The 24,387-nt window shown below is 45.5% G+C and overlaps 1 protein-coding gene and 1 long non-coding RNA gene across 2 annotated transcripts in view; one reads left to right on the top strand and one right to left on the bottom strand.

Annotated features, from left to right (window-relative positions):
• LOC111141779 overlaps nt 1-14,878 on the bottom strand; it is a 30,302-nt gene extending 15,424 nt beyond the window's left edge. Inside the window, exons 1-2 of the long non-coding RNA XR_002640226.1 lie at nt 14,705-14,878; nt 9,560-9,668 (exon numbers count right to left, since the gene is read on the bottom strand). This is a non-coding gene — a long non-coding RNA (uncharacterized LOC111141779). The remainder of the gene's footprint in view (nt 1-9,559; nt 9,669-14,704) is intronic.
• A 90-nt stretch (nt 14,879-14,968) lies between these two features.
• Nucleotides 14,969-24,387, top strand: part of LOC111141591 (DEAD-box helicase 27) — a 19,115-nt gene continuing 9,696 nt past the window's right edge. The window contains exons 1-9 of the mRNA XM_022494257.1: nt 14,969-15,124; nt 17,038-17,184; nt 19,252-19,311; nt 19,564-19,729; nt 20,258-20,301; nt 20,427-20,513; nt 21,405-21,510; nt 22,906-23,079; nt 23,950-24,100. Coding sequence (XP_022349965.1) covers nt 15,032-15,124; nt 17,038-17,184; nt 19,252-19,311; nt 19,564-19,729; nt 20,258-20,301; nt 20,427-20,513; nt 21,405-21,510; nt 22,906-23,079; nt 23,950-24,100 — 1,028 coding nt within the window. The 5' untranslated portion in view covers nt 14,969-15,031. The remainder of the gene's footprint in view (nt 15,125-17,037; nt 17,185-19,251; nt 19,312-19,563; nt 19,730-20,257; nt 20,302-20,426; nt 20,514-21,404; nt 21,511-22,905; nt 23,080-23,949; nt 24,101-24,387) is intronic.

The following is a 24,387-nucleotide window of genomic DNA, read 5'->3' as shown; positions in this document are numbered from 1 at the left end:
TTAACCCACTGAGCCACCCAGTGGGTTAAAGCCTCTGCCTTCGGCTCAGGTCATGATCCCAGGGTCCTAGGATCGAGCCCCACATTGGGCTCTCTGCTCAGCAGGGAGCCTGCTTCCTCCTCTCTCTCTGCCTGCCTCTCTGCCTACTTGTGATCTCTGTCAGATAAATAAATAAAATCTTAAAAAAAAAAAAGAAAGAAAGAAAATCATAAGAAAGAGAAAATAGGGGTGCCTGGCTGGCTCAGTCAGTAAAGTATGTGACTCTTGATAGCAGGGTCATGAATTCAACCCCTATGTTGGGCAATGAGCTAAGGAAGGTAGGAAGGGAGGGAGGGAGGGAGGAAAAGAAGAAATAAAGAAAGAGAAAAAGAAAAGGAAAGAAAAGAAAGAGGGAGGAAGGAAGGGTGGGAGGGAAGGAGGGAGAAAGAAAGAAAGAAAGAAAGAAAGAAAGAAAGAAAGAAAAGATGAAAGAAGGAAGAAAGAGAAAATACATTTATGGCACTCTTTCTACTGTATTTGTGGGAAAAAAATCCATATGGGACACCTGGGTGGCTCAGTTGGCTAAGTGTCTGCCTTCGGCTCAGGTCATGAACCCAGATTCCTGGGATCAAGTTCCTCCTCTGGCTCTCTGCTCAGCGGGGAGTCTGCTTCTCCCTGTCCCTCTAACTCCCGCTCATGCTCTCTTTCTCTCTCTTCCTCACATCCTCTCTCTCTACTTCAAATAAATAATCTTTAAAATTAAAAAAAAAAAAAAAGAAGAAGAAGAAACCCACTGTCAGTGGACTCATTCAGTTCAAACCTGTGTTATTCAAGGGGCGACCGCAGAGTCATCTTGGTGGGTGTGAAGTGATAGTTCCTCCTGGTTTTATTTACATTTCCTTAATGATTAGTGATGTTGAGTATCCCTCTTCCCTCAACATCATCTCAAACAGACTTTTTCTGATCTCCCAAGTCTCAGAGTAAACATCATCCCCTCATAGGGGCTTTTCTACCCAACATTCTCTGCACCGGCTATTAGCACCTTTCTGTAAAAACTTCTAGTTCTTTCCCCTTTCTGCATGTTAGGTAAGACTGTGCTTTCCTGCCCCCTTGACACTGGGTGTGGCTGTCTGACTTAACTTGACCAATAAAAGATGAGCAGAAGTGACATAGTGACATGTGTCATTTCTGGGCAAACGATCTGAGAAGCTATTCCCTGTTGCCGTATCCTTTTCTCACTGCTACAGAGAGTAATTACAATAAGCCGACTTCCCAGTCTGATGATCCTAACGTTGTTTTGATGAGTTGGGCAGTTCCTCAAAAATATAAACATACAGTTAACATATGACCTAATAGTTCCACTCGTAGTACCCAAGAAAATTGAAATATGTCCACCTGAAAATTTATTCATGTATGTTTATAGCAACATTATTCTTAATAGCCAAAAAAAAAAAAAAAGAAAGAAAGAAAGAAAAAAAGAAACAATCCAAATGCCCATCAGCTGATGAATGAACAAATGGGGCAAATCCGTACAATGGAATATTACTTAGCCATATATAAAAGAATGGAGAACCTCATGTTATAACATGCTACGAGAAAGTAACTAGTCACATATAGTAAAATTCCATTTATGTGAATTGTCCAGAGTAAGCAAATCCAGAGACAAATAGTAGATTAGTGGTTGCCTAGGGCTGGAGTGTGTGTGTGAATATTGGGGATGACAGCTAAAGAGTATGGCATTTCTCTTGGGATTTCATTTGATGAAAATGTTCTAAAATTGATCTTGGTGATACTGTTTTATATGGGTGAAAAACGTGTTATGTGAATTATACATGAATAAAGTGGTTTAAAAAATTGGGGTATTGGGGCACCTGGGTGGCTCAGTGGGTTAAAGGCTCTGCCTTCGGCTCAGGTCATGATCCCAGGGTCCTGGGATCAAGCCCTGCATTGGGCTCTCTGCTCAGCGGGGAGCCTGCTTCCCCTTCTCTCTCTCTGCCTACTTGCGATCTCACTCTTTCTCTGTCAAATAAACAAATAAAATCTTATAAAAAAAAAAAAAAGAAGGATTTTATGCAAGTGCAGCAAATCTCCAAAGCTCTCGACATCTCTGAGACATCTTTGATCGCCAAGGATCTCACAGAACTTGCTCGTTCTTCGGCAAGTTTTTCAGGGCTTCTGTATCTACTCCAATCTTATCAACTGCAAATCGTTTAGGGGAATTAAGATGTGAAGACAGCCTGGATTTGACACCATCTGATGAATATTTGACGGAGCTGCAGCCCGTGCGGCAGCATTCCCGGTGCACGGAGATGGCGGCACCCCTGGAATGTAGTCAGGTGATACCAGGACTGAGGCAAGGCTGTGTAAGTCAATGCCAAACACGCCTTGCTTCCTGACAAGTCCAAACAGATCCCTGTGGCATTCTGGAGAGGACAAGCTCTTATCTGTAGGTGGAGAGATCCGTGATTGGGTTGCTAAAAGGAGCTGCATTTCCCGGGAAGTTTCATTTCTCTGGGAATGTTGCCTAAGCCCTCCTGAGAGCAGAGGTATTCCTTTAAAAATTGCATTAGCCCTGGGGGCGCCTGGGTGGCTCAGTGGTTAAAGCCTCTGCCTTCAGCTCAGGTCATGATCTCAGGGTCCTGGGATCGAGTCCCACATCAGGCTCTCTGCTCAGCAGGGAGCCTGCCTCCTCCTCCTGTCTCTCTCTGCCTGCCTCTCTGCCCACTTGTGATCTGTCAAAAAAAAAAAAAAAAAAAATCTAAAAAAAAAAAATTGCCTTAGCTTTGGTACATCATTTTACCATTTATTTTATCTCATACTGTGTTTTCCCCTTCAGACTGGGAAGAGTGGTAATGCTTATTTTCTCTCTGATTATAAATATATGGTTAGTTTATTTTTTTTAAATCAAGTATTAGGGAAAACTATAAAGAAGTAGCTGAAAATCATCTGTATTTTCACCTTCCAGATGTAACTGTGGCTAGCATTTTTGTGTATGCGCCTCTTGACTGCGACAGAAATTTCCTTTGCCCTCAGAAGCCATCATCCACTTTTTACTTAGCAGTAAAACACAACATTTTTAGTTGGGCATATGGCTGTTCCGAATAAAATCTACATTTGGCAGCCTCTCTGCAGGTAGGAGTACCCGCAGACCAAGTGCCGGCCAATGAGAGGGAAGCAAAATTATCTATACGACCTTCTGGAGTGGGATTAAGGGGGGAATATGAGTTCTTCATGCTTGCTGGAACGAGGCCTGATGGCTAGAGCTTCAGCAGCCATTCTGACCACTGTAGTAGAAGCAAGGAATGGTGATGCCTGGAACCCATAAGGATGAAAGGAATCTGTCTGGTCCCTCTATCTGCCCTTTTATCAAACACGAAATGAACTTTGAATTCCTTTGATTCAGTCTACATTCACCAAGTTTGACAGTAAATCTAATGTCAACCTTTTTGGGGGGTGCTCTTTCCCATCTCTTGGAATCATGCAAACAAAACAAAATAATAACAACAACCCAGCTTCCCATAATACAAGAAAATTGGGAAAGGGCCTTTAGCTTCTACTCAGTGATTACTGCTGATCTGCTCAGAGACCAAGTACAAGACCATGTCCCCTCTGAGTTAGATGGTTCTTCTCTTAGCAACCACTTCCTTTGCTCCAAGACTGTCCATGCACTGACCCTATCAAGAGACCTGCTGCTCTTGATGTGACAGACGTGAAAGAGGTCCTGGCACTGAACTCTGCATTGGGCTCCCTGCTCAGTGTGGAGTCTCCTTCTCTCTCTCTCCCTTCCCCTGCTCATGATGGCACATGCTCTCTCTCTCTCCCTGAAATATATAAATAAAATCTTAAAAAAATAAATTATAATCTCTCATTTTTTAAAGATTTTATTTATTTGAGAGAGAGAGAGTAAGAGAGCATGAGCTGGGGGAGGGGAAGGGGCAGAGGGAGAGGGAGTAGCAGCCTCCCCACTGAGCAGGTAGCCCAGGATGCTGGGATAATGACCTGAGCCAAAGGCAGACGCTTAAACCCACTGAGCACCCAGATGTCTCATCTTTCTCTCTCTTTTTTTAAATTTTTAATTTTTTAAAAAGATTTTATTTATTTGACAGAGAGAGATCACAAATAGGCAGAGAGGTGGGCAGAGAGAGAGGAAGGGAAGCAGGCTCCCCGCTAAGCAGACAGCCCCGATGTGGGGCTCGATCCCAGAATCCTGGGATCATGACCTGAGCTGAAGGCAGAGGCTTTAACCCACTGAGCTACCCAGGCGCCCCTCTCTCTCTTTTTTAAAGATTTTATTTTTAGTAATCTCTGCACCCAATGTGGGGCTTGAACTCACAACCCCAAGATCAAGCGTCACACACTGCACTAGCTGAGCCAGCCACGTGCTCCTGAATGTTAATCACAGCCAAAAACCCCCTCAGAGAAACACCCAAGATAACGTTTGACCAAATAGCTAGGCATCTTGTGGCCCAGTCACACCCACATAAAATTCACCATCACACTGACCAACAAAGAACTCTGGGATTGAGTCAGTTGTCCATCTTCAACTTACATGGCCTCCTTCCTCTTGCCCCGTTAGAGAATCTACATCCCTACAGAGACAGGCTACATTCTTCTCGTAAACTTGATGACACAAACCTCGATTGCTTCTGCCTCTGAGTCTCTTCGGGTTCATGCCCCTTGATGGGTCTGAAGTTTAGTTTCCGCCTCTTTTAGTTGGTGAGTCCACAGGAGCAAAAAGCATAAATCTGATTATTTTCTTAATAACTCACCTGTAAGATTCTATCTTACCGTATATGCTTTATAACCTTCTTTCTTTTCTTTCCTCTTTTCTCCTCTCCTTTTCCTTCCTTTGTTCCTTCTTTCCTTCCTTCTCTTTTTCTTTCTTTTTCTTTTTAAGTAGGGGCTTGAACTCATGACCCCAGACTAAGACCTGAGCTGAAATTGAGTCAGATGCTTAACTGATTGAGCCATCCAGGTGCCCCACTGTGCATTGTTTTAACAGCAAATTTAATGTAAAGAATTATTAGAGGAGCGCCTGGGTGGCTCAGTGGGTTAAGCCTCTGCCTTTGGCTCGGGTCATGATCCCGGGGTCCTGGGATAGAGCCCCGCGTCGGGCTCTCTGCTCAGCAGGGAGCCTGCTTCCCCCTCTCTCTCTCGCTGCCTGCCTCTCTGTCTACTTGTGATCTCTGTCTGTCAAATTAATAAATTTAAAAAAAATCTTTAAAAAAAAAAAGCATTATTAGAGACACCAAATAGCCAGAGTATTTCTTGAGAAAGAACAAAGCTGGAAGCATCATACATCCTGATTTTAAACTATCTTACAAAGTATGGTGTCACATAAAAACAGACACCTAGGGGCGCCTGGGTGGCTCAGTGGGTTAACCCTTGCCTTCGGCTCAGGTCATGATCCCAGGGTCCTGGGATCGAGCCCCGCATCGGGCTCTCTGCTCAGCAGGGAGCCTGCTTCCCCTCTCTCTCTCTGCCTGCCTCTCTGCCTACTTGTGATCTCTGTCAAATAAATAAATAAAATCTTAAAAAAAAAAAAAAACACAGACACCTAGACCAATGGAACAGAGTAGAGAACCTAGGAAGAAAGAAATGCATATATGACCAATTAATGTATGACAAAGGAGCGAAGGCTATGCAATAGGGAATTAACAGCCTCTTCAATAAACAACGTTGGAACAACCACACGGAAAAGAATGAAACCAGACCACTATCTCATGCCATACACAAAAGTAAACTCATAATGAATTAAAGACTTGAATGTTTAAGATCTGAAACCATAGGGGCACCTGGGTGGCTCAGTGGGTTAAAGCCTCTGCCTTCGGCTCAGTTCATGGTCCTAGTGTCCTGGGATCGAGCCCCACATAGGGCTCTGTGCTCTGCAGGGAGCCTGCTTCCACCTCTCTCTATCTGTCTGCTTCTCTGCCTACTTGTGATCTCTGTCTGTCAAATAAATAAATAAAATCTTTAAAAAAAAAAAAAAAGATCTGAAACCATAAAACTCCTCAAAGGAAACCCAGGCAGTAAGCTCCTTGACACTGGTCTTGGGATAATTTTTTTGGATCTGACACTAAAAGCAAAGGCAAAAAGGTAAAGATAAGCAGGGGGACCACAGCGATTTAAAAAGTTTCTGCCCGGCAAGGGAAAAATGAAGAAGCAACCTACTGAATGGGAAAATATATTTGCAAATTATATGTCCGATAAGCGGGTAATATCCACAATACATAAAGGATTCATACAACTCAATAGTAAAAAACCCCACACACAATCTGATTTAAAAATGGGCAGAGGATCGGAAGAGACATTTTTCCAAAGAAGACATACAGATGGCCAACAGGTGCGTGAAAAGGTGGTCCACATTATTAATCATCAGGGAAATGCAAATAAAAACCACAATGAGGCATCACCTCACACCTGCTGGAATGGCTTTGATCAAAAAGAAAAGAACAAGAGCTGGGGAGGATATGGAGAAAAGGGAACCCTGTGCACTGTAAATTGGTACAGCCACTATGGAAAACAGTATGGATGTTTCTCAAAGAATTAAAAGTAGAACTACGGTGTATAATCCAGCAAACCTACTTCTGGGTATTTATCCAAAGGAAGCAAAAATACTAACTTGAAGAGGTATCTGTTTTTTTTTTTTTTTTTTAAGATTTTATTTATTTGACAGAGAGATCACAAGCAGGCAGAGAGGCAGGCAGAGAGAGAGGGGAAAGCAGGCTCCACGCCAAGGAGAGAGCCTGATGTGGGGCTCGATCCCAGGACCCTGAGATCATGACCTGAGCCGAAGGCAGAGGCTTAACCCACTGAGCCACCTAGGCGCCCCGAGGTATCTGTTTATATTCATAGCAGCATTGTTTTTATTTATTTTTTTATTTTTTCAATTTTTTCAGGTTTTATTTATTTATTTGACAGAGAGACAGAAAGAGATTTCAGGTAGGCAGAGAGGCAGGCAGAGAGAGAGAGAGAGAAGCAGGCTCCCCGCTGAGCAGACAGCCCAATGGAGGGCTCCATTCCAGGACCCTGAGATCATGACCTGAGCCAAAGGCAGAGGCTTTAACCTACTGATCATAGCAGCATTGTTAACAATAGCCAAGACCTGGAAGCAACCTAAGTGTCCACTGGTGTATAAATGGATTAAAAAAATGTTGTGTATATATATAGACAGTGGAATATTATTCAGCCATAAAAAAGGAAACCTCACCCTTTCCAACAACGTGGATGGACCTTGGGGGTATTATGCTAAGTGAAATGTCAGAGAAAGAAATACTGTATGATCTCACTTCTTTGTGAAATCTGGGGAAAAAAAACAAAACCCAGGGTGCCTGGGTGGCTTAGTCGTTAAGCGTCTGCCTTCAGCTCAGGTAGTGATCCCAGGGTTCTGGGATCGAGCCCCGCATCCAGCTCCCTGCTCAGCGGGGAGTCTGCTTCTTCCTCTCCCACTCCATCTGCTCCTGTTTCCCCTCTCACTGTCTCTCTCTATCAAATAAATAAATAAAATCTTTAAAAAACAACAACAAAAAAAAACCCCAGAAACAAAAACAAAAAAAACTGAACCAAACCCTCCCCTCCAAAAAAATCAAACTCATAGATACAGTGAACGAATGGGTGGTTGCTAGAGGTAGGGGTGGGGAGGGGAGGGATGAAATGGGTCAAGTTATAAAATAACTAAATCATGGAGATGTAATGTACAGCATGGCTTTTAGAGTAAATAATATTGTATTTGTAAATTTGAAAGCTCCTAGGAAAATAAACTTTAAAGGTTCTCACAAGAAAAACAATTTATAACTATGTGTAGTGATGGATGTTAACTAGACTTTGGGTGGTGATCATTTCACAATGTATACAAATATAAAATCATTACGTTGTACATGAAACTAATATAATGTCGTATGTCAATTATAGCTCAAATAAAAAAAAAAAAGAATTGTAAACCAGGTGAATTAGCTACTTATTTCTAAGTAACAAATAACCCCCCAAAACTCTGTGGCTTAAAACTAAGCATCTAGAACCTTGCAGTTTGGAGGGGCGAGGATTTCAGAAGTGGTGTACCTACCGGGTTGTTGTTCAGGGTCTCCCATGAAGTTGCGGTCACAAGGTCAGCAGAGTCTACAATCATCTGAAGGCCTAATTGGGGCTGAATGATCTACTTTCAAGGTATTTTCCTCAGGGTGCCTGGGTGGCTCAGTCGGTTAAGTGTCTGCCTTCAGCTCAGGTCATGATCCCAGGGTCCTTGCATCAGGCTCCCTGGTTAGCAGGGAGCTTGCTTCTCCCTCTCCCTCCGCCTGCCACTCTGCCTGCTTGTGCGCTCTTGCTCTCTTTCAAATAAATAAATAAATAGTCTTAAAAAAAAAAAAGGTATCTTCCTCACATGACAGGGGTCTCGGTTTCTTACTGGCTGTTGCCAGGAGGCCTCCTTCCTCATTACATGGGCCTTTGCACAGGCTGCTAGAGCGTCCTCAACACACAGCAGCTAACTTCTCCCAGAGCATGTGATTCAAGAAAGCACTAAGTATAGCCACTAAGTTTTTTACAAACTCCAACATTGTTCCCACATTCTGTTGTTTAGAAGCAAGTCACTAAGTACAGCCAACACTCAAGCAGGGCATTCAGCTCTACCTCTTGAAGGGAAGAAATCAGAGATTTTGTGAACCTACATAAAAAGTAAACATACCAGATGTTACCAACATAAAAGGCAAGAAGGGACGCTGAGCAGTAATTTCAGGGAGCAGCCATGAGTTGGGGGAACACCTGGAAGAGGCTGGAAACCCAAAACTAAGGAGTTTAGAGAAGGGGGCCAAGGCAGCAAAGAGGCACTAACCCGCCGGTGTCTCTAAACCCAGAGGAAGTTCTCATGGGGCTGGGATTCCAACTGTGGTGGAGGGGGCAGCACCACTCAGCTGTCGCTTGTGTTCTGTTTTTTTGTTTTTGTTTTTTTTTTTAAAGATTTTACTTATTTATTTGACAGAGAGATCACAAGTAGGCAGAGAGGCAGGCAGAGAGAGAGGGAAAAGCAGGCTCCCTGCTGAGCAGAGAGCCCAATGCAGGGCTGGATCCCAGGACCCTGGGATCATGACCGAAGGCAGAGGCTTAATCCACTGAGCCATCCACGCGCCCCCTCGCTTGAGTTCTGAGCAGGCATAGGGAAGCTGGTCTGTGAGTGTTAAAAAAGAACGATCAAAACCTGCAAACCAGAACCAGGTGGAAACTGGAGTGAATGGTCATTTCCAGAAAGAATTGCTGTTGGAGCGACACTCGCAGCACTGTTCAGCAAGCAAGGAGCAGGCCCTTCTACCTCCTCCAGCCCTCCAGTCTCACCCACGTGCCCCGGACTGGTGGATCCTCGTAGGGAGGCAGAGTCCACATACAGGTTCCCCGGTCTTCCAAAGTAGAGCATTCCCACTGTTAAGCGGAAAAGTCTTCACATGAAGGAGTGACTACTGTTCATGTATGTGGAAACATTTCTGAGTGTTCCAGACCCTCCAGAAACAACCTTTTAGGTTCTTCTGATACCTTACCACACACCGTGGCAACGGATTCACAAAATAAATTGAGATAAAGTCCGGATACTCACAGACACGATTCAAAGCTCAGGTGGTTTTGAGGCTGAGATGCTGAGTGTAGTTCTCAGGAAAGGCGCTTGGTGGCGCCACTCTCTCCAGTGAAGCCTCTGTAACCACGCTCTGCAAAACAGACATTGAGAGCTATTTTTGGTTTTTGCCGTTTTTTGTTTTTTTCCCCCAAAGCAAACATCCTCTTCTGATTTCCTGCCATTAGCACAAACAGGTAGCTAATGCAGGTCGTTCATAAAAGCGAAGTGGTGTAACGTAAACTTTCAAAAAGTGTGGGATACCTGTACTCGTTTATGTAATAAAGATACGTACTCATTTAATAATAACTGACATTATCCAGCGCTTCCTGTATGCCAAGCAGTTTTAAATTACGTAATCTAAAACTCTAAGAGGTAGGTGTTATTCTATTGCCATTTTACAGGTGAGAAAACGGATGCACAGGAAGGGTAATTTGCCAAAGTCACACCTCGAAGTAGGAGTGGAGCCAGGATTTGAACCTAGAGAGCTAGTTCCACAAGCTGTGAGCTCAACCACTCTTGCTAACCTGTCCTGATACCAAACATCATCCCGCCAGGCGGTAGAATAAAATGTTGAGCAAAAACAGACCCAGTTTGGTCCCCACGGAGCTGGTGGTGATCTAGTGGCAAAGACCACTTTATCCACTCACTACAAATGAAAATGAAGTTGAAACCATGTCTGGTGCTCCAAGGAATTGCACTGATCATGATAGACTTCTATTGAAAAAAAAAAAAAGAAAGAAAAGAAAAAAAGACGGAATTTGACGTACATAGGGGTTAGGAGTGGGAATGGGGCCAGACCGAGGAGGGGCTTATAGCCCAGGAGGAGGAGGTTTGTCTTTATCCTAAAAAACAATGATAGTAAAAAAAAAAAAAAAAAAATAATAATAATAATTAAAAACAAAAGACAATGGAAGTCACTCAAGGACTTTCACCGGGGCTGTGGGGATGGGAAATGGTGTACCAGACTGGACCCAAGGAAGCTGGTTATGAAGCTGCTCTCCTGGTGGGATACGGTGATGGCGGAGATGGGGAGCATTAGAGGGAGCTGTAAGATGGAGGGAATACTGAGAGGATATGAAGAATGGGAGGTTGGAGAGGAGGTATTAAAGGAGAAGGAGAAATCAAGTACGCACGGTCCCTTGAAGGGCGTTGTCATCACCGTACTGGGGAATGGGGGAAGGTCTGACCGGACCAACATTTAGGCAGGAGAAAAAGATAGATCTTGGACACTGATAGGATATCAGGTTCTAAAGGAGATGGAAGACTAAGTTTTTAAAATATATCTTGATATAGCTGCACTATTGAAAGTATTTGCGACTAGCCACAAGTGGCTATTTAACCTAATTAAAATAAAAATGGAAAATTCAGGGGCACCTGGGTGGCCCAGTGGGTTAAAGCCTCTGCCTTCGGCTCAGGTCATGATCTCAGGGTCCTGGAATTGATCCCCACATCGGGCTTTCTGCTCAGCGGGCAGCCTGCTTCCTCCTCTCTGCCTGCTTCTCTGCCTACTTGTGATCTCTGTCTGTGAAATAAATTCTATTAAAAAATTAAAATTAAAATTAAAAAAATGGAAAATTCAATCCACACGTGGCTAGTGTTTACCTATCGGACAGGACAGATAAAAGACGTTTTAATTGCTGCAGGAAGTTCCAATGGACAGCACTGCTCTAACAATTGGCATTATTTGATGTTTTGTAGTAAACAAAGTCTGTTCATGTCCATCTTTGCCTTTAATCCAGTGTGATGTTGTTGTCTTGGTTTTCTAAGAGTTCGAGGCAATGCTCTAAACATGGGCATCTACCATTTGTTGTGCTGAGCTCCAAGACAGTTTGACTCAAAATATGGACTGTACCAGGTGCCCGTTTGTAAACTTTTTATGACCTGCTCAGGATAATAAAGTACAGAAATTGAGAATAAGATCTGAGAAAGTTTCCCAGCAAACTGGCATTGCTACAGTATTTCACTGTACTTCACATAAAGTACCAGTCTACAGTGAATTACTTACTTATAATTTATTTTAATTTACTTTTTAAAGATTTTTAAGTACTCTCTACAACCAAGGTGGGGCTCGAACTCACAACCCCCGAGATTGAGACTCGCATGCTCTACCAACTGAGCCAGTCCGGTGCCCCTGGATTGGAAATTTAAAATGTTGGTCCTTCATTACAGGTGATGAAACGGCAGCACACTGCTCGATGGCATGCTTTGGACGTGCTTCCTGCCCTTCAGGGCTCAGGTAATGATGGGAAGGAGCCAGAGCTGACATCAGGTCTACTTGAGTTGAGCAAACATGGGCATATAGACCTGATAAACATCTGATAACAATTCAAAAACATGTAAAGAGGGGCACCTGGGTGGCTCAGTTGGTTAAGCATCTGCCTTTGGCTCAGGCTGGGATTAAGTCACTTATTGGGCTCCCTGCTCAGCGGGGAGCCTGCTTCCCCCGCTCTCTCTCTTCCTGCCTCTCTGCCTACTTGTGATCTCTGCCTGTGAAAGAAACAAATAAAATCTTAAAAAAAAAACAAAAAACCAAACACATAAAGACACTCATTCACTTGTTTATTCACCTGGAACTTACTGAGTGCCTGCTATGTGCCAAGCACTATACTAACTAAGCACTTGGGATACAGCGGTGAACAAGATAGACAAAGCCTTCACCCTTCTGGAGCTCATATCTAGTAAGAGACTATACACGAGTTCACTAAATTAATAAAACAATCTCAAGGAGTGCTCAATGCTGAGGGAAATAAGAGGGACGGAATACGGAGTGACTGCAAGATGAGTGCTGCTGGTTTATAGGGTGGTCAGGACTCTATCGGAGCTGAAATTTGAAGACGGGCATGAGCCAGTAGCACACTGATGGAAGGGAACAGCATTCTGGGTAGTGGGAACAGTCAGCACAAAGGTCCTTAGGTGGAAGGGGTTGGCTTGTGTAATAGGAAGGCCAGTGCAGCTGCAGTAAAGGAAACAAGGCCAGAGTATGAGAAGCTGATGGGGTAGCCAAGAGCTAGATCACGTTGCTCAGAAGGAGTCGGGATTTTATTCTGAGCGTACTGTAGTGTCCAAGCAGGGGAGTGAGGCTATAGCATCTGAGTTTGTGAAAGATGGCTTAGTTGTGTGGAGAATGGACTGAAGAGAGACAAGAGGAGAATCTGGGGGACCCACGTGCTGCTGAAGATATCCTGTTGAGAGAAGATGGTGACTTCAACGAGGTGGTGGGAGCAGAAGTGAAGTGGACAGAAGATGAAACAGACCAAGTCTCTGGTGTCCATTGCCTGGAGCAAGAAATTTCACTTGGGATGATTGGATGAACTTCAGGGGGCCAATGAGGCCCCTGTAACTGTATAAAAAAACTTTGTGTCTACGTGCTTGAAAAAGGTAGACCTTCCATTAGGATTCATAGGTAAAGAAATAACACTCAAAGTGATAGATATTCTTCATTCACAAGACTCAGTGCCTGAGGCCAGGGTATGAAACCATCAGAACCACCATTAAAAGACACCTGAAGCTACAATAAAATAATAAATTAAAAAAAAAAAGGAGGAAAACGGCAAGTGTTGGCAAGTATGTGGAGAAACTGGAAGATTTATACATTACCGGTGGGAATGTAAAATGGGGTAGCCGCTGTGGAAAATAGTTGGGTGGGTCCCCAAAAGTTAAACATTAGAATTATCATTTTAGCGCAATTTCACTCTTAGGTATATACCCCAAAGAACTGAAAACAGAGACTCAAATATATCCTTGTAGGTTACTGTTCATTGCGGCAGTATTCACAATAGCCAAAAGGCAGGAGCAACCCAAGTGCCCCTCAGGTGAGGAATGGATACACCAAATATATGTATGTTCAACCAGCACATCCTTCAGCCTCGGCGGAGTTCTGACACAGGCTACGGCATGCATGCACCTTGAAAATACTGCTAAGGGAAATAAGCCAGACAGGAAAGGCTAAGTACCGTAAAGCTCAACGTGCATGAAATACCTAGGGTAGGCAAATTCATAGAGACAGAAAGTAGATGAGAGGTTACCAGGCCCACCCAGAGGTTGGGGACCTATTGCTTAATGGTTATAGAGTTCCCTTGTGCTCATGGAAAAAATTCTGGAAACATACTGCAGTGACGGTTGCACAACACTGTCAGGGTAATCAATGCCACTGAACTGTAAACCTGAAAATGGTAAAAATCACACGCATCACAGGAGCAAACAGCTGCAAGCACGGGTAGTCTGGGCAAACGACATGTTTGAGGTGATGTTTAGGGAAAACTACCCACAGATGATCACGAGCTTGCAGTTACGAGCAAGATTTCCACACTCAGGAAGGAGAGGAAAAGCTTCTGGAAAGCTCTGGGACCCACTTCCCAGACTCTGGAGCCAATGCCTGGTTTGGACTCTTGGCTCGGTGGCCTTGGGGACCTTTCTGTGTCTCAGTCTCCCTGGATGTAAAATGTCTGTACTACTGGTACCTTCTGCTAGGGTTGCTTTGAGGATTAAATAAATTAATCAACAAGATGGGATTGGGAGGGAGACAAACCATAAGTGACTCTTTTTTTTTTTTTTTTTAAGATTTTATTTACTTATTTGACAGAGAGAGATCACAAGCAGGCAGAGAGGCAGGCAGAGAGAGAGGAGGAAGCAGGCTCCCTGCCGAGCAGAGAGCCCGATGCGGGGCTCGATCCCAGGACCCTGAGATCATGACCCGAGCCGAAGGCAGCGGCCTAACCCACTGAGCCACCCAGGCGCCCCCCATAAGTGACTCTTAATCTCACAAAACAAACTGAGGGCTGCTGCGGGAAGGGGGGTTGGGAGAAGGGGGGTGGGGTTATGGGCATTGGGGAGGGTATGTGCTATGGTGAGTGCTGTGAAGTGTGTAAACCTGGCGATTCACAGACCTGTACCCCTGGGTATAAAAATATATGTTTATAAAAAAAAAAATAAATAAATAAATAAATAAGTTAATCAGGTAAAAGTCATCAGTTCTCGGGACCCAGCAACTGCTCTGTGTTAGCTACTCTTATTTTTAACTTTTTTTTTTTTTTAAATGGAAATAAATGTGGATTGTGGGGGTAAAAAAAATCTAAGAAAAAAATAAAAATCCCCTAATTCTACTACCCAGTAGTAATCCCTGCTAACCGTTTATTGCCATTTCTTCCACAAGTCTCCGTCCGCAAACGCACAGGCTCAGAGCGCCGCCAGCACACCTCCTCCGCAGGGTGCGCGCCGCGGCCTGCGCACCAAGACAAAGAAGTTCACCGAAGCGCAGCAGGCCACGGACTCCGTCACCCAAAACCACCGCCCCGACTGCCGCGTGCGCACTCCACGCTGGGGAAAGGAAGCGTCGCAGGGCCTTCCCCCAAGCGGAAGTGATGTCAGCACATGCGCAGTGACGACGAGGAGGCCGACGGAAAGTAAGGGCCGGCTTGCGTGCGAGCTGGTTTCCGGAAGTGGTGCTGCGGCAGCATGCTTGAGGAGCTGGGTTTAATCGGGACCATAGGTGAAGATGACGAGGTGCCGGGGGATCCTGAGTCTGACTCCGGGGACGAGGAGGAGGAGGTATGAGCCGATCGGGTTGGGGGCGCGGCGGCGTGCAGTCGGATTTCCGTGACTGCTTCCGTTCTCCGAGATTCCTCGGGCCCCTGCCCCTCGCTGCTCCTCAGCATCCTCCTGCCAAGCCGGCAAGTGTCCCTGGAAGGAGAACCCAAGATCTTCCTCGGTTTGGTCGCCACTCGTTTTCAACCCTCACCTCTGCGTCTGTGCCGGCAACGCGCCGTGTTGTCTTGGCGAACCCGGTCCCCCTTCACTGATGTTGAATCCAGGCTCTATGTGATAGAGATCCAGGGGCGAAGCCAGACGTGGTTCCTGATCAGGGGTTTGTTCATTAAGCCAGTATTTATTGACGTGAAGGTATCTGTAGGCTACACCTAGTGGTCAGCGTTCAGGACATAGCAGTGTACGAGATGGGCAAGGACACCACTCTTCTGAAGCTTATGCTGGGTGTGAGGCTTACAGACATGAAGCGGTGTGGCAATTACAAGAGGAACAGTGTCATGAAGAAGGTGCTCACCCTACAAAGATCCAGCCCGGGTGTTTGCCCCACTGTGGCCTCATCTGCCCACACACACCTCCACCCTGGTGTCCCATGGCCTCCACGAATTCAGCTTCACCAAAGCTGAACTCGGGTCCCCCTCCCTTCCCAACCTGCTTGGTCTAGAGCCAGAAACCTAAGCGCCATCCTTGACAGCTTCTTTTTCACTCCCCTCCAGTTTCGTTCAGGCTAGCTCAGCTCTTTAACTTCTCCCCCTTTCTCCTAGCCCACCCTAGCCCAGGCCACTGCCACCTTGTGCCTGGACACCCAGCATCCTAAGGAACCTGGTCTCCAGCTCTTTTTCTTGCTCCTCCTCCCACCCCACCCCATTCACTACTTAGCAGCTAGACTGATCTTTTCATTTCTTGAATGGAAAACTATCATTAAAAAGGACTGGAGCAGGGCACCTGGGTGGCTCATTTGGTTAAGCGACTGCCTTTGGCTCAGGTCATGATCCTGGAGTCCCAGGATCGAGTCCCACATCAGGCTCCCTGCTCAGCGTGGAGTCTGCTTCTCCTGCTGACCCTCTCCCCTCTCATTCCCTTCTCATACTCTCTCTCTCAAGTAAATAAATTAAATCTTTCTTTTTTTTTAAAGATTTTTATTTATTTATTTGACAGACAGAGATCACAAGTAGGCAGAGAGGCAGGCAGAGAGAGAGGAAGAGAAGCAGGCTCCCCGCCAAGCAGAGAGCCCAGTGTGGGCTCTCTGGGATCATGACGTGGGATCATGACCCGAGCCGAAGGCAGAGGCTTTAACCCACTGAGCCACCCAGGTGCCCCAAATAAGTAAAATCTTTAAAAAAAAGGACTGGAGCAAATATGGCCAACGATAATGCCAAAGTCAAAATATGAAGTGCTGTATGGCTATCAATAGTTCAACTAAGTACCTGAGAAACAATATATATATGTAATGATTAATAATAATAAACTTTAGGGTGAGAGTTCTTATGAGACTGTTTAACTCAAATGAGGAAAAAAAGGTCAGTGTAGCATTTTCTAGTCTCAGAAGCCATAAAAAAATCAGCCAGTCTTCCTTCCTTTCCGGTTTTTAGATGTATGGGTTTTTGTCATTGGTTTCTAATTTCATTGAATTGCTGGAAGAGAAGAGAGTCTGTATGATATTGATTCTTTGAAACCATGTGATCAGTTTCAGCACCTACTCCATGTTTGTTCAGAACGTGCGCTCTCTAGGAGCACATGCAGCTCTGTGTGTTCACAGGAATGAAGCTTGTTGATTGTGCTTTTCAGATTTTTTACACGTCTTCTTAATCTGTCAGTTACTGGGAGAGCCGTGTTAAAATCTCCCATGACAATTGTAGATTCCTGTTCTGTGTTCTTTCATCTCAGCTCGTAGTCATCCTGCTTCTCCTTCTTCCCAGGGGCCCATCGTGCTGGGCAGAAAGCAGAAAGCCTTGCAGAAGAACCGCAGCGCCGATTTCAACCCTGACTTCGTTTTCACTGAGAAAGAGGGGGCATACGATGGCAGCTGGGCCATGGCTGAGGTCATGAGCCAGCTCAAGAAGAAGGTGAGATCAGACAGTGATAGCCAGCTCCAGGCCGTGGGCTTAGGGTTGGACAGTAGGTTTCGGGATGTAACTGCACTACCTTTTGCTGTCTGCTTACATTCAGCATATGCCGGAACTCTTGGAAATACGAGGTGTAGTTTTTTTTTTTTTTTTTTTTTAAGATTTATTTATTTATTTATTTGACAGAGATCACAAGTAGGCAGAGAGGCAGGCAGAGAGAGAGAGAGAGGAGGAAGCAGGCTCCCTGCAGAGCAGAGAGCCCGATGCGGGGCTCGATCCCAGGACCCTGGGATCATGACCTGAGCCGAAGGCAGAGGCTTTAACCCATTGAGCCACCCAGGCGCCCCCGAGGTGTAGTTTTGATGGGGTGGGGAGAAGCGGTCGCAAATAACGCCCAGTCTTGATTCAAACCAAAGTGTAAAACGTTGCAGCAGAAATCCATTACAGACCAGTTACAAACACATTAATTGATCTACAGATGATATTTTAAAGTATCAGAAATACCTCATTTCTTCGTTAGAAGAGGTCCATGATGGCTTTTCCTGAAGGAGAGCATGGCGAACTCAGATTAACTTTAGTATATATATTAAGGGAGACCCTTCCTGATATTATACACACTAAAATATGGGGGAAAAAAAGGTTTTAGAGGAAATCTGATAATACCGGTCTAATGGTTGAAGAATACCAAATATTACATACAAATTGCTTGACTTAGAAAAAGATGGGCATATTTATGTTAAAATGGTCTCTTTTTTTAGGTGTTTTCTCCTTGTTTTGAATACTAGAGAGAAAACTTTGTTACATGAGTTTGTAACAAAGATCAGTCTAGCATGTACCCTTTGGCAGTAGCGTTTTGGTCAGCCCCACAGATACTGTCATTCTGTCGCTTGCCAGGTGATGTCACTGTTTAGGTCCCTGTTTCCCACACAGAGTAGCCAAAGCTGCCACAGATGTTACCATCATCTGCTTATTTGCCAAGATCCCTTGTTTTCCTTTGAGTCTGCTGAGCAAGCTAGAAGATGCATCCACATTATTTTCCATTTCATGGGCCTCAAAGAAAAATACTTCACTCCACTCTGTTAGTGTTCTGATTCAAATAAACTAGCATAGCCTCTTCATGGTCACCTGGACAGGATTTCTTTCTGACTTTTTTCCTTTTCAGTACTTTTTCAGAGAATGCCAGAGAAATTGTTCTTTTTCAAATTAATTAGGAGGTGTTTGTTCCTCCGGTCCATGTTCTGAGGAAAGTTCACTCTAGGTTCACTTTACAGATACTATGTTTGTTCCCAGGTCCTGGCATATAGACCCCATGTAATTAAAGACTCAGTCTTATGAAGCTTACAGCCCAGCAGGGTCGAAGATAAGTAAACAAATAATCACACAGTTAATTGTAGTTGTGGCAAATGCCGTGGCAGTTCAGGGTGCTTCAAGCGTATGTAAAGGAGGCCTGCCATTGCTTACCCTTTCTAAAAGTTACAGCAGTATCCAGCATCACTGGAGTTTGCTTCGATTTCGGCATTTAATTGCCGGCTAAATTCTGTCTGATTGGCATGGGGAAAGGTTTTTCTAAGTAGCATTCAGATATAAATGGGACATCTCTTGGTATTTCTTTTCTTCTAAATAGTAAACACTTTCTAAAATGTGGATGTTCTTCTTAGCTCCAGGTAAAGATGTTTCGCACTTGACTATTTTTTTTTTTAAGATTTTTATTTATTTATTTGACAGAGAGAGATCACAAGTAGGCAGAGAGGCAGGCAGAGAGAGAGGAAGGGAAGCAGGCTCTCTGCTGAGCAGAGAGCCCGATGCGGGGCTCGATCCCAGGAGCCTGGGATCATGACCTGAGCCGAAGGCAGAGGCTTAATCCACTGAGCCACCCAGGCGTCCCAGCACTTGACTATTTATTTATGTTGTTCTGTTGTTGTTGTTGTGGATAATCTGCAGATTGATTCACCTGTCCAAGGACAGACAGGCCCCTTCTATATTAACACTGGAGACCCAACCCTCACAGAAGATTTGCTCTGTCTCTTTCCTTGTATATACTTCTTATCCATCTAATCTTTATTGCAGAGGGCAGCCACTACATTAGATGAGAAGATTGAGAAAGTTCGCAAGAAAAGGAAAACAGAGGTGAGAAAGCAAAGCAGGTACTTCTCTGTGTAAAGCCCTGAGCTTGGCCCTCTCCACACGACCCCACCATTTTCCTTTAAGCCAGAGTTGGGAGTGCGGCGGCGCAGACAGGCTTCTCTGTGTGTCTGTCGGTAAGAATCACTGAGTCCGCAGAGCGCTCCGCACAGGCTGGAGGGCATGGTGTTACTCTTCAGAAGTTCTGGATTTCCTGAAGTTTGCGGTCGCCTTACTTTACTGTGATATTTTTTGCAGGATAAAGAAGCCAAGTCTGGGAAGTCAGAGAAGGAGAAAGAAGCAAAGGAGGCCTCGGAACCGGAGGAGCAGGAAGACCCTGAAGGGAAAGATGAGGACAGGCCAGAAGATGAAGACTCAGAGACCGATTACTCATCAGCTGATGAGAACATCCTCACCAAAGCAGGCAGGCGCTCCGGCCGCGCTGTCAGGAACGGGGACAGGAAATGGGAAAGGGTCTGCCTTTCCTCTGTAGGATTCTCTATGTTCTTCTGTGCAGTCACATTTAAGAGCTCCCTGTTGAACTCCTCTAGCTTCTCTTTTTTCTTGGGGTTTTGTTAGGGTTTTTGTCCTTTGCCGACAGACCATTCCCTTTTCCTCCTCCCCAGCCCCACATAGGGGCTGGCACCTCTAAGAGTCAGACTCATTTGGGGTGATAGATCCCCTGTGTCCCACCTCAGATGGGCCCAGCCACACAGTGGGCGCTCCGTAAATATTTCAGGCGGAAATGAGTGTGCAGGCGTGATCATAGAGTGCAGCGGTCAGCCTGGTCTCTGGTGAGCTTGCCGCACTGTCGCGTGAGGCTAATGACAGCCCCCTCAGGCTGTCGTGTGCTTTCAGTGAGGCGTCCACAGAAAGCACTTAGGATAGCGGCTAGCAGACTGTAAATGCTCAGTGAGTCCGAGCGCTGATGGCCAGCTGTTTTTCTCCATAGATACACTCAAAGTAAAGGAGCGGAAGAAGAAGAAGAAGGGACAGGTGAGCGTGAGCGTGGACAACAGCGTGCAGCTGAGCTTTGCAGCCTGACAGGATTTTAAGGCCAGTTAGTTTCCTTGGGCACATTTTGCTGAATTCTCATTCTGTCTTTTGACTCCCCGGTATAGGAAACAGGAGGATTTTTTGAAGATGCATCTCAATATGATGAAAACCTCTCATTCCAGGACATGAACCTTTCCCGCCCTCTTCTGAAGGTAATGGCTTCTCTTGGCCACCATGGGATTATTACAGTCACCCCTTAACTAGGCTCTGCCCTAAACTGGGCTCTTTGCCTCCCTAAATTCTGTTGTCCACACACTTGCCAGGCACCCCTCTTAAAAAGCTCCATCTTGGGGTGCTGGGTGGCTCAGTCGTTGAGCGTCTGCCTTCAGTTCAGGTCATGATCCCAGGGTCCTGGGATCGAGCCCCACATCAGGCTCCCTGCTCAGCGGGAAGCCTGCTTCTCCCTCTCCCACTCCCCCTGCTTGTGTTCCCTCTCTCGCTGTGTCTCTCTCTGTCAAATAAATAAAATCTTTTTTAAAAAAGTTCCATCTTGGCCTGTAAGGCCTTGCCCTTTCTGGTCTCCTCTGGTGATGTCTCCTAGCACTCATTCTGCTCTGGCCATCTTGGCCTCCTCCTTGGCCCTCAAACAGGTTAGGCGTTTTCTTCCTCAGGGCCTTTGCACTTACCAGTCCCTCTGCCTGGAAGGTTTTTCCGGTAATCTGGTTGGGGTGCTCCTCACCTCTTTCAGGGTTCTACTCTGTATCCTCTGCTCAGTGAGACTTTCCCTGACCCTCCTGTAAATCATACTTGTCCCCAACCCCCTTGACTGCTGTGGTTTTTCCATATGGCATGTGATGGTTTTTGGTCTTTTTTTCCTACCAGATTGTAAGACTACCAAGGGCAGAGTCTTTATTTCTTTGGTTTACTGCTGTATCTCTGCCTCAGACAGATGTCCCACATAGTAGAAGTTGGCACTCGATGAATGTTTGTAGAATGAATGACTGGGAGGGACTGAAGCAATCACCACCTGTGGAAACGTGCCTTGTTTGTTTCATGCTGAGACGACTCCTCCCCATCCTGTCTGACCCCGTCTTTTGCTGCAGGCCATTACAGTCATGGGCTTCAAGCAGCCCACCCCAATCCAGAAGGCATGCATACCTGTGGGTCTGTTGGGGAAGGATATCTGTGCCTGTGCAGCCACTGGGACAGGTAAAAAGGACAGTGAATTGGGGGGTAGGGAGAGGAGGAGGCAGGAGGAGGATATTCAACCTACAGCAGGGGTCTAGGTTGATTTACCCAAGGGCCACTTTGCTAAATAGTCAAACATAAATTATAATGCAATAACACCATATAATCGTATTAATTTCCCTTAAATCTCAACATATGTTTTCCTATTTCTTTAAGTACTCTTTGTTTTTTAAAAATGGTTCTATAGTATCCTATTATATAACTGTTTCTATCCTGTAATAAACTGCGCTAATATACAATGTTATGATTAACATTCTTTTCATAAAATCTTTACTTCTATGACTGGGGATTATGTATAAATAAAGGTGGCCTTCATGAGATCCCCTGAAATCTGTGAAATATGTGAAATCTATGATAAGCATAAAGACTTTTAAAAATTTAAGCAGGGCAGGGGAGAGGGAAAGGGAGAGACAGAATCCTCAAGGAAACTCCCCTCTGAGAGCGGAGACCAATACAAAGCTCTATCCCATGACCCTGAGACCATATCGGATCTGAAATTAAGAGTTAAATGCCCAACCGGCTGAGCCACCCAGGTGCTGTCGTAGGAGTAAAGACGTTATGAAACAGACTGTCATCATGGTGTTTTATATCCGTACGATTAATTATAGAGTAGAACTAGTCCCATGAAAGAATATTATACAACCATTTAAACGTAGAGTATTTAAAGAAACAGGAAATGCGGTTTTTGTTTTTGTTTTTTAAGTGATCTCTACACCCAACGTGGAGCTCAAACTCATAACCCCAAGATCGAGAGCTGGATGCTTTACCGTCTGAGCCAGCCAGGTGCCCCGTTACACTTTTTTTGAAAAGGGATTACTGGGGCGCCTGGGTGGCTCAGTGGGTTAAAGCCTCTGCCTTTGGCTCAGGTCATGATCTCAGGGTCCTGGGATTGAGCCCCACGTCGGGCTTCTGCTCAGCGGGGAGCCTGCTTCCCCCCTCCGCTCTGCCTGCCTCTCTGCCTACTTGTGATCTCTCTCTCTGTCAAATAAATAAGTAAAATCTATTAAAAAAAAGGGGGGGGGATTACTGAACAGAATATATAATGTTACTGCATTAAGTTTTCAATTTTTGTATTTCTGTCCATTAAGAAAAATGCTGATAGTCTAGATTCCATTAGGTTAATGTTTATCTTTGGCTGGCTGGACTGTGGGTGATTTTTATTATTTTTATATTCTCTTATACTTCTCGGATCTTTTTGCATGGACCCTGTAATCTTAAAACCAGAAAAAAAGCTTTATGAAAACGTAGCTTTATTTTCCCCTGAGCGGATATGTAGGTCTTCTGGGCTCAGGTGAAAACCTGAACCTTGAAGGGAATGAAGCTTGTCTCTCTGTGGTCCGCCACCTTCTCCTCCAGGTAAGACTGCTGCTTTCGCCCTGCCTGTCCTGGAACGGCTGATCTACAAGCCCCGCCAGGCTCCTGTCACGCGCGTGCTCATTCTGGTTCCCACCCGCGAGCTGGGCATCCAGGTGCACTCGGTCACCAAGCAGCTGGCTCAGTTCTGCAGCGTCACCACCTGCCTGGCCGTGGGTGAGTGTCCGGCGGTCCCTGAGAGCCTGTGAGGCGGCGGAGGGTGGGTGTGCCCGGCCGTCGGAGGACGATGGGTACCAGGAAGGCCTTCCTGTGATTAAACCCGCTTGAAAAACCAGATGAGGTGTTTTCAGAGTACAGAGTTTGGGGGAGGGGAGAGGGTTTCACTGACATTTAACCAACCTTACAAAAATGAAGCTGTTGGGGCGCCTGGGTGGCTCAGTGGGTTAAAGCCTCTGCCTTCGGCTCAGGTCATGATCCCAGGGTCCTGGGATCGAACCCCGCATCGGGCTCTCTGCTCAGCGGGGAGCCTGCTTCCTCCTCTCTCTCTGCCTGTCTCTCTACCTACTTGTGATCTCTATCTGTCAAATGAATAAATAAAAAAATCTTAAAAAAAAAAATGAAGCTGCAAAATTCAGGGCAAAAAAAACTTTCTTGGTATTGAACACATTTAGGGCGTAATTTCTGCTTTGTATGAATAAAGAATCAAACACTTGGGGCAGAGTCTTTCTGATGATGTTCTGTGGTATCGTTCTCCAACCTTCATGGAACCCTCGCTATGCAGTGGGAAGGCGAAGGTGATGGAGAAATGATTGGCTTTCGCAGCTGCTTCTGTCAGTCCTTGGGTGTTTGAATCCTTCTGCTCTGAGGTGCCTTCTTGCCTTCACCTTTTTTCACACTTAGCACAATTGTATTGAGATAATTTGTCTCTCCCAACATCTCGTAAAATCCACCCAGGCGGGGCCTTTGTCAGTCTTGTTTTCAGCTGTTACCCCTGCATCTGGATGGGACGTGGCAGGTGGCAGGGCCCAGTCCGTACTGCTGAACCGCAGACTGACTCGGCCACCCGGCGGGGTTCTTCCTCTGCAGGAGGCCTGGACGTGAAGTCTCAGGAAGCAGCTCTGAGGGCGGCGCCTGACATCCTCATCGCCACCCCAGGCCGGCTCATCGACCACCTGCACAACTGCCCTTCCTTCCACCTGAGCAGTATTGAGGTGCTCATCCTGGATGAGGCTGACAGGTACACCTGAACTGGTGGGGCCCCAAGTGCTTCGGGGTCCCGGGGGGCCACACCCACAAGAGAACCTGCCTGTGCACTGTTTTTCATGGATCTTGCCAAGGCTGTGTGTGCGACGCCGGTTCCACCGCTCACATTTGGACATCTGTTCATCACTAGTCTGGATTATCCTGCTTTCTCTTTCTCTGTGATGTGATGGTTAAGAGGGAGGGTAGATCAAATTCTGGCTCAGCCATTTCCTGAGATTTGGAAATATTATTTAGATTTTTTTTTTTTTTTTTTTTTTTTTT

This window comes from Enhydra lutris, unplaced genomic scaffold (genome assembly GCF_002288905.1).
Source record: "Enhydra lutris kenyoni isolate GAN:26980312 unplaced genomic scaffold, ASM228890v2 scaffoldscaffold6, whole genome shotgun sequence".
Lineage (NCBI taxonomy): Eukaryota > Metazoa > Chordata > Mammalia > Carnivora > Mustelidae > Enhydra > Enhydra lutris.
This window is presented reverse-complemented; position numbering and strand designations above follow the sequence as displayed.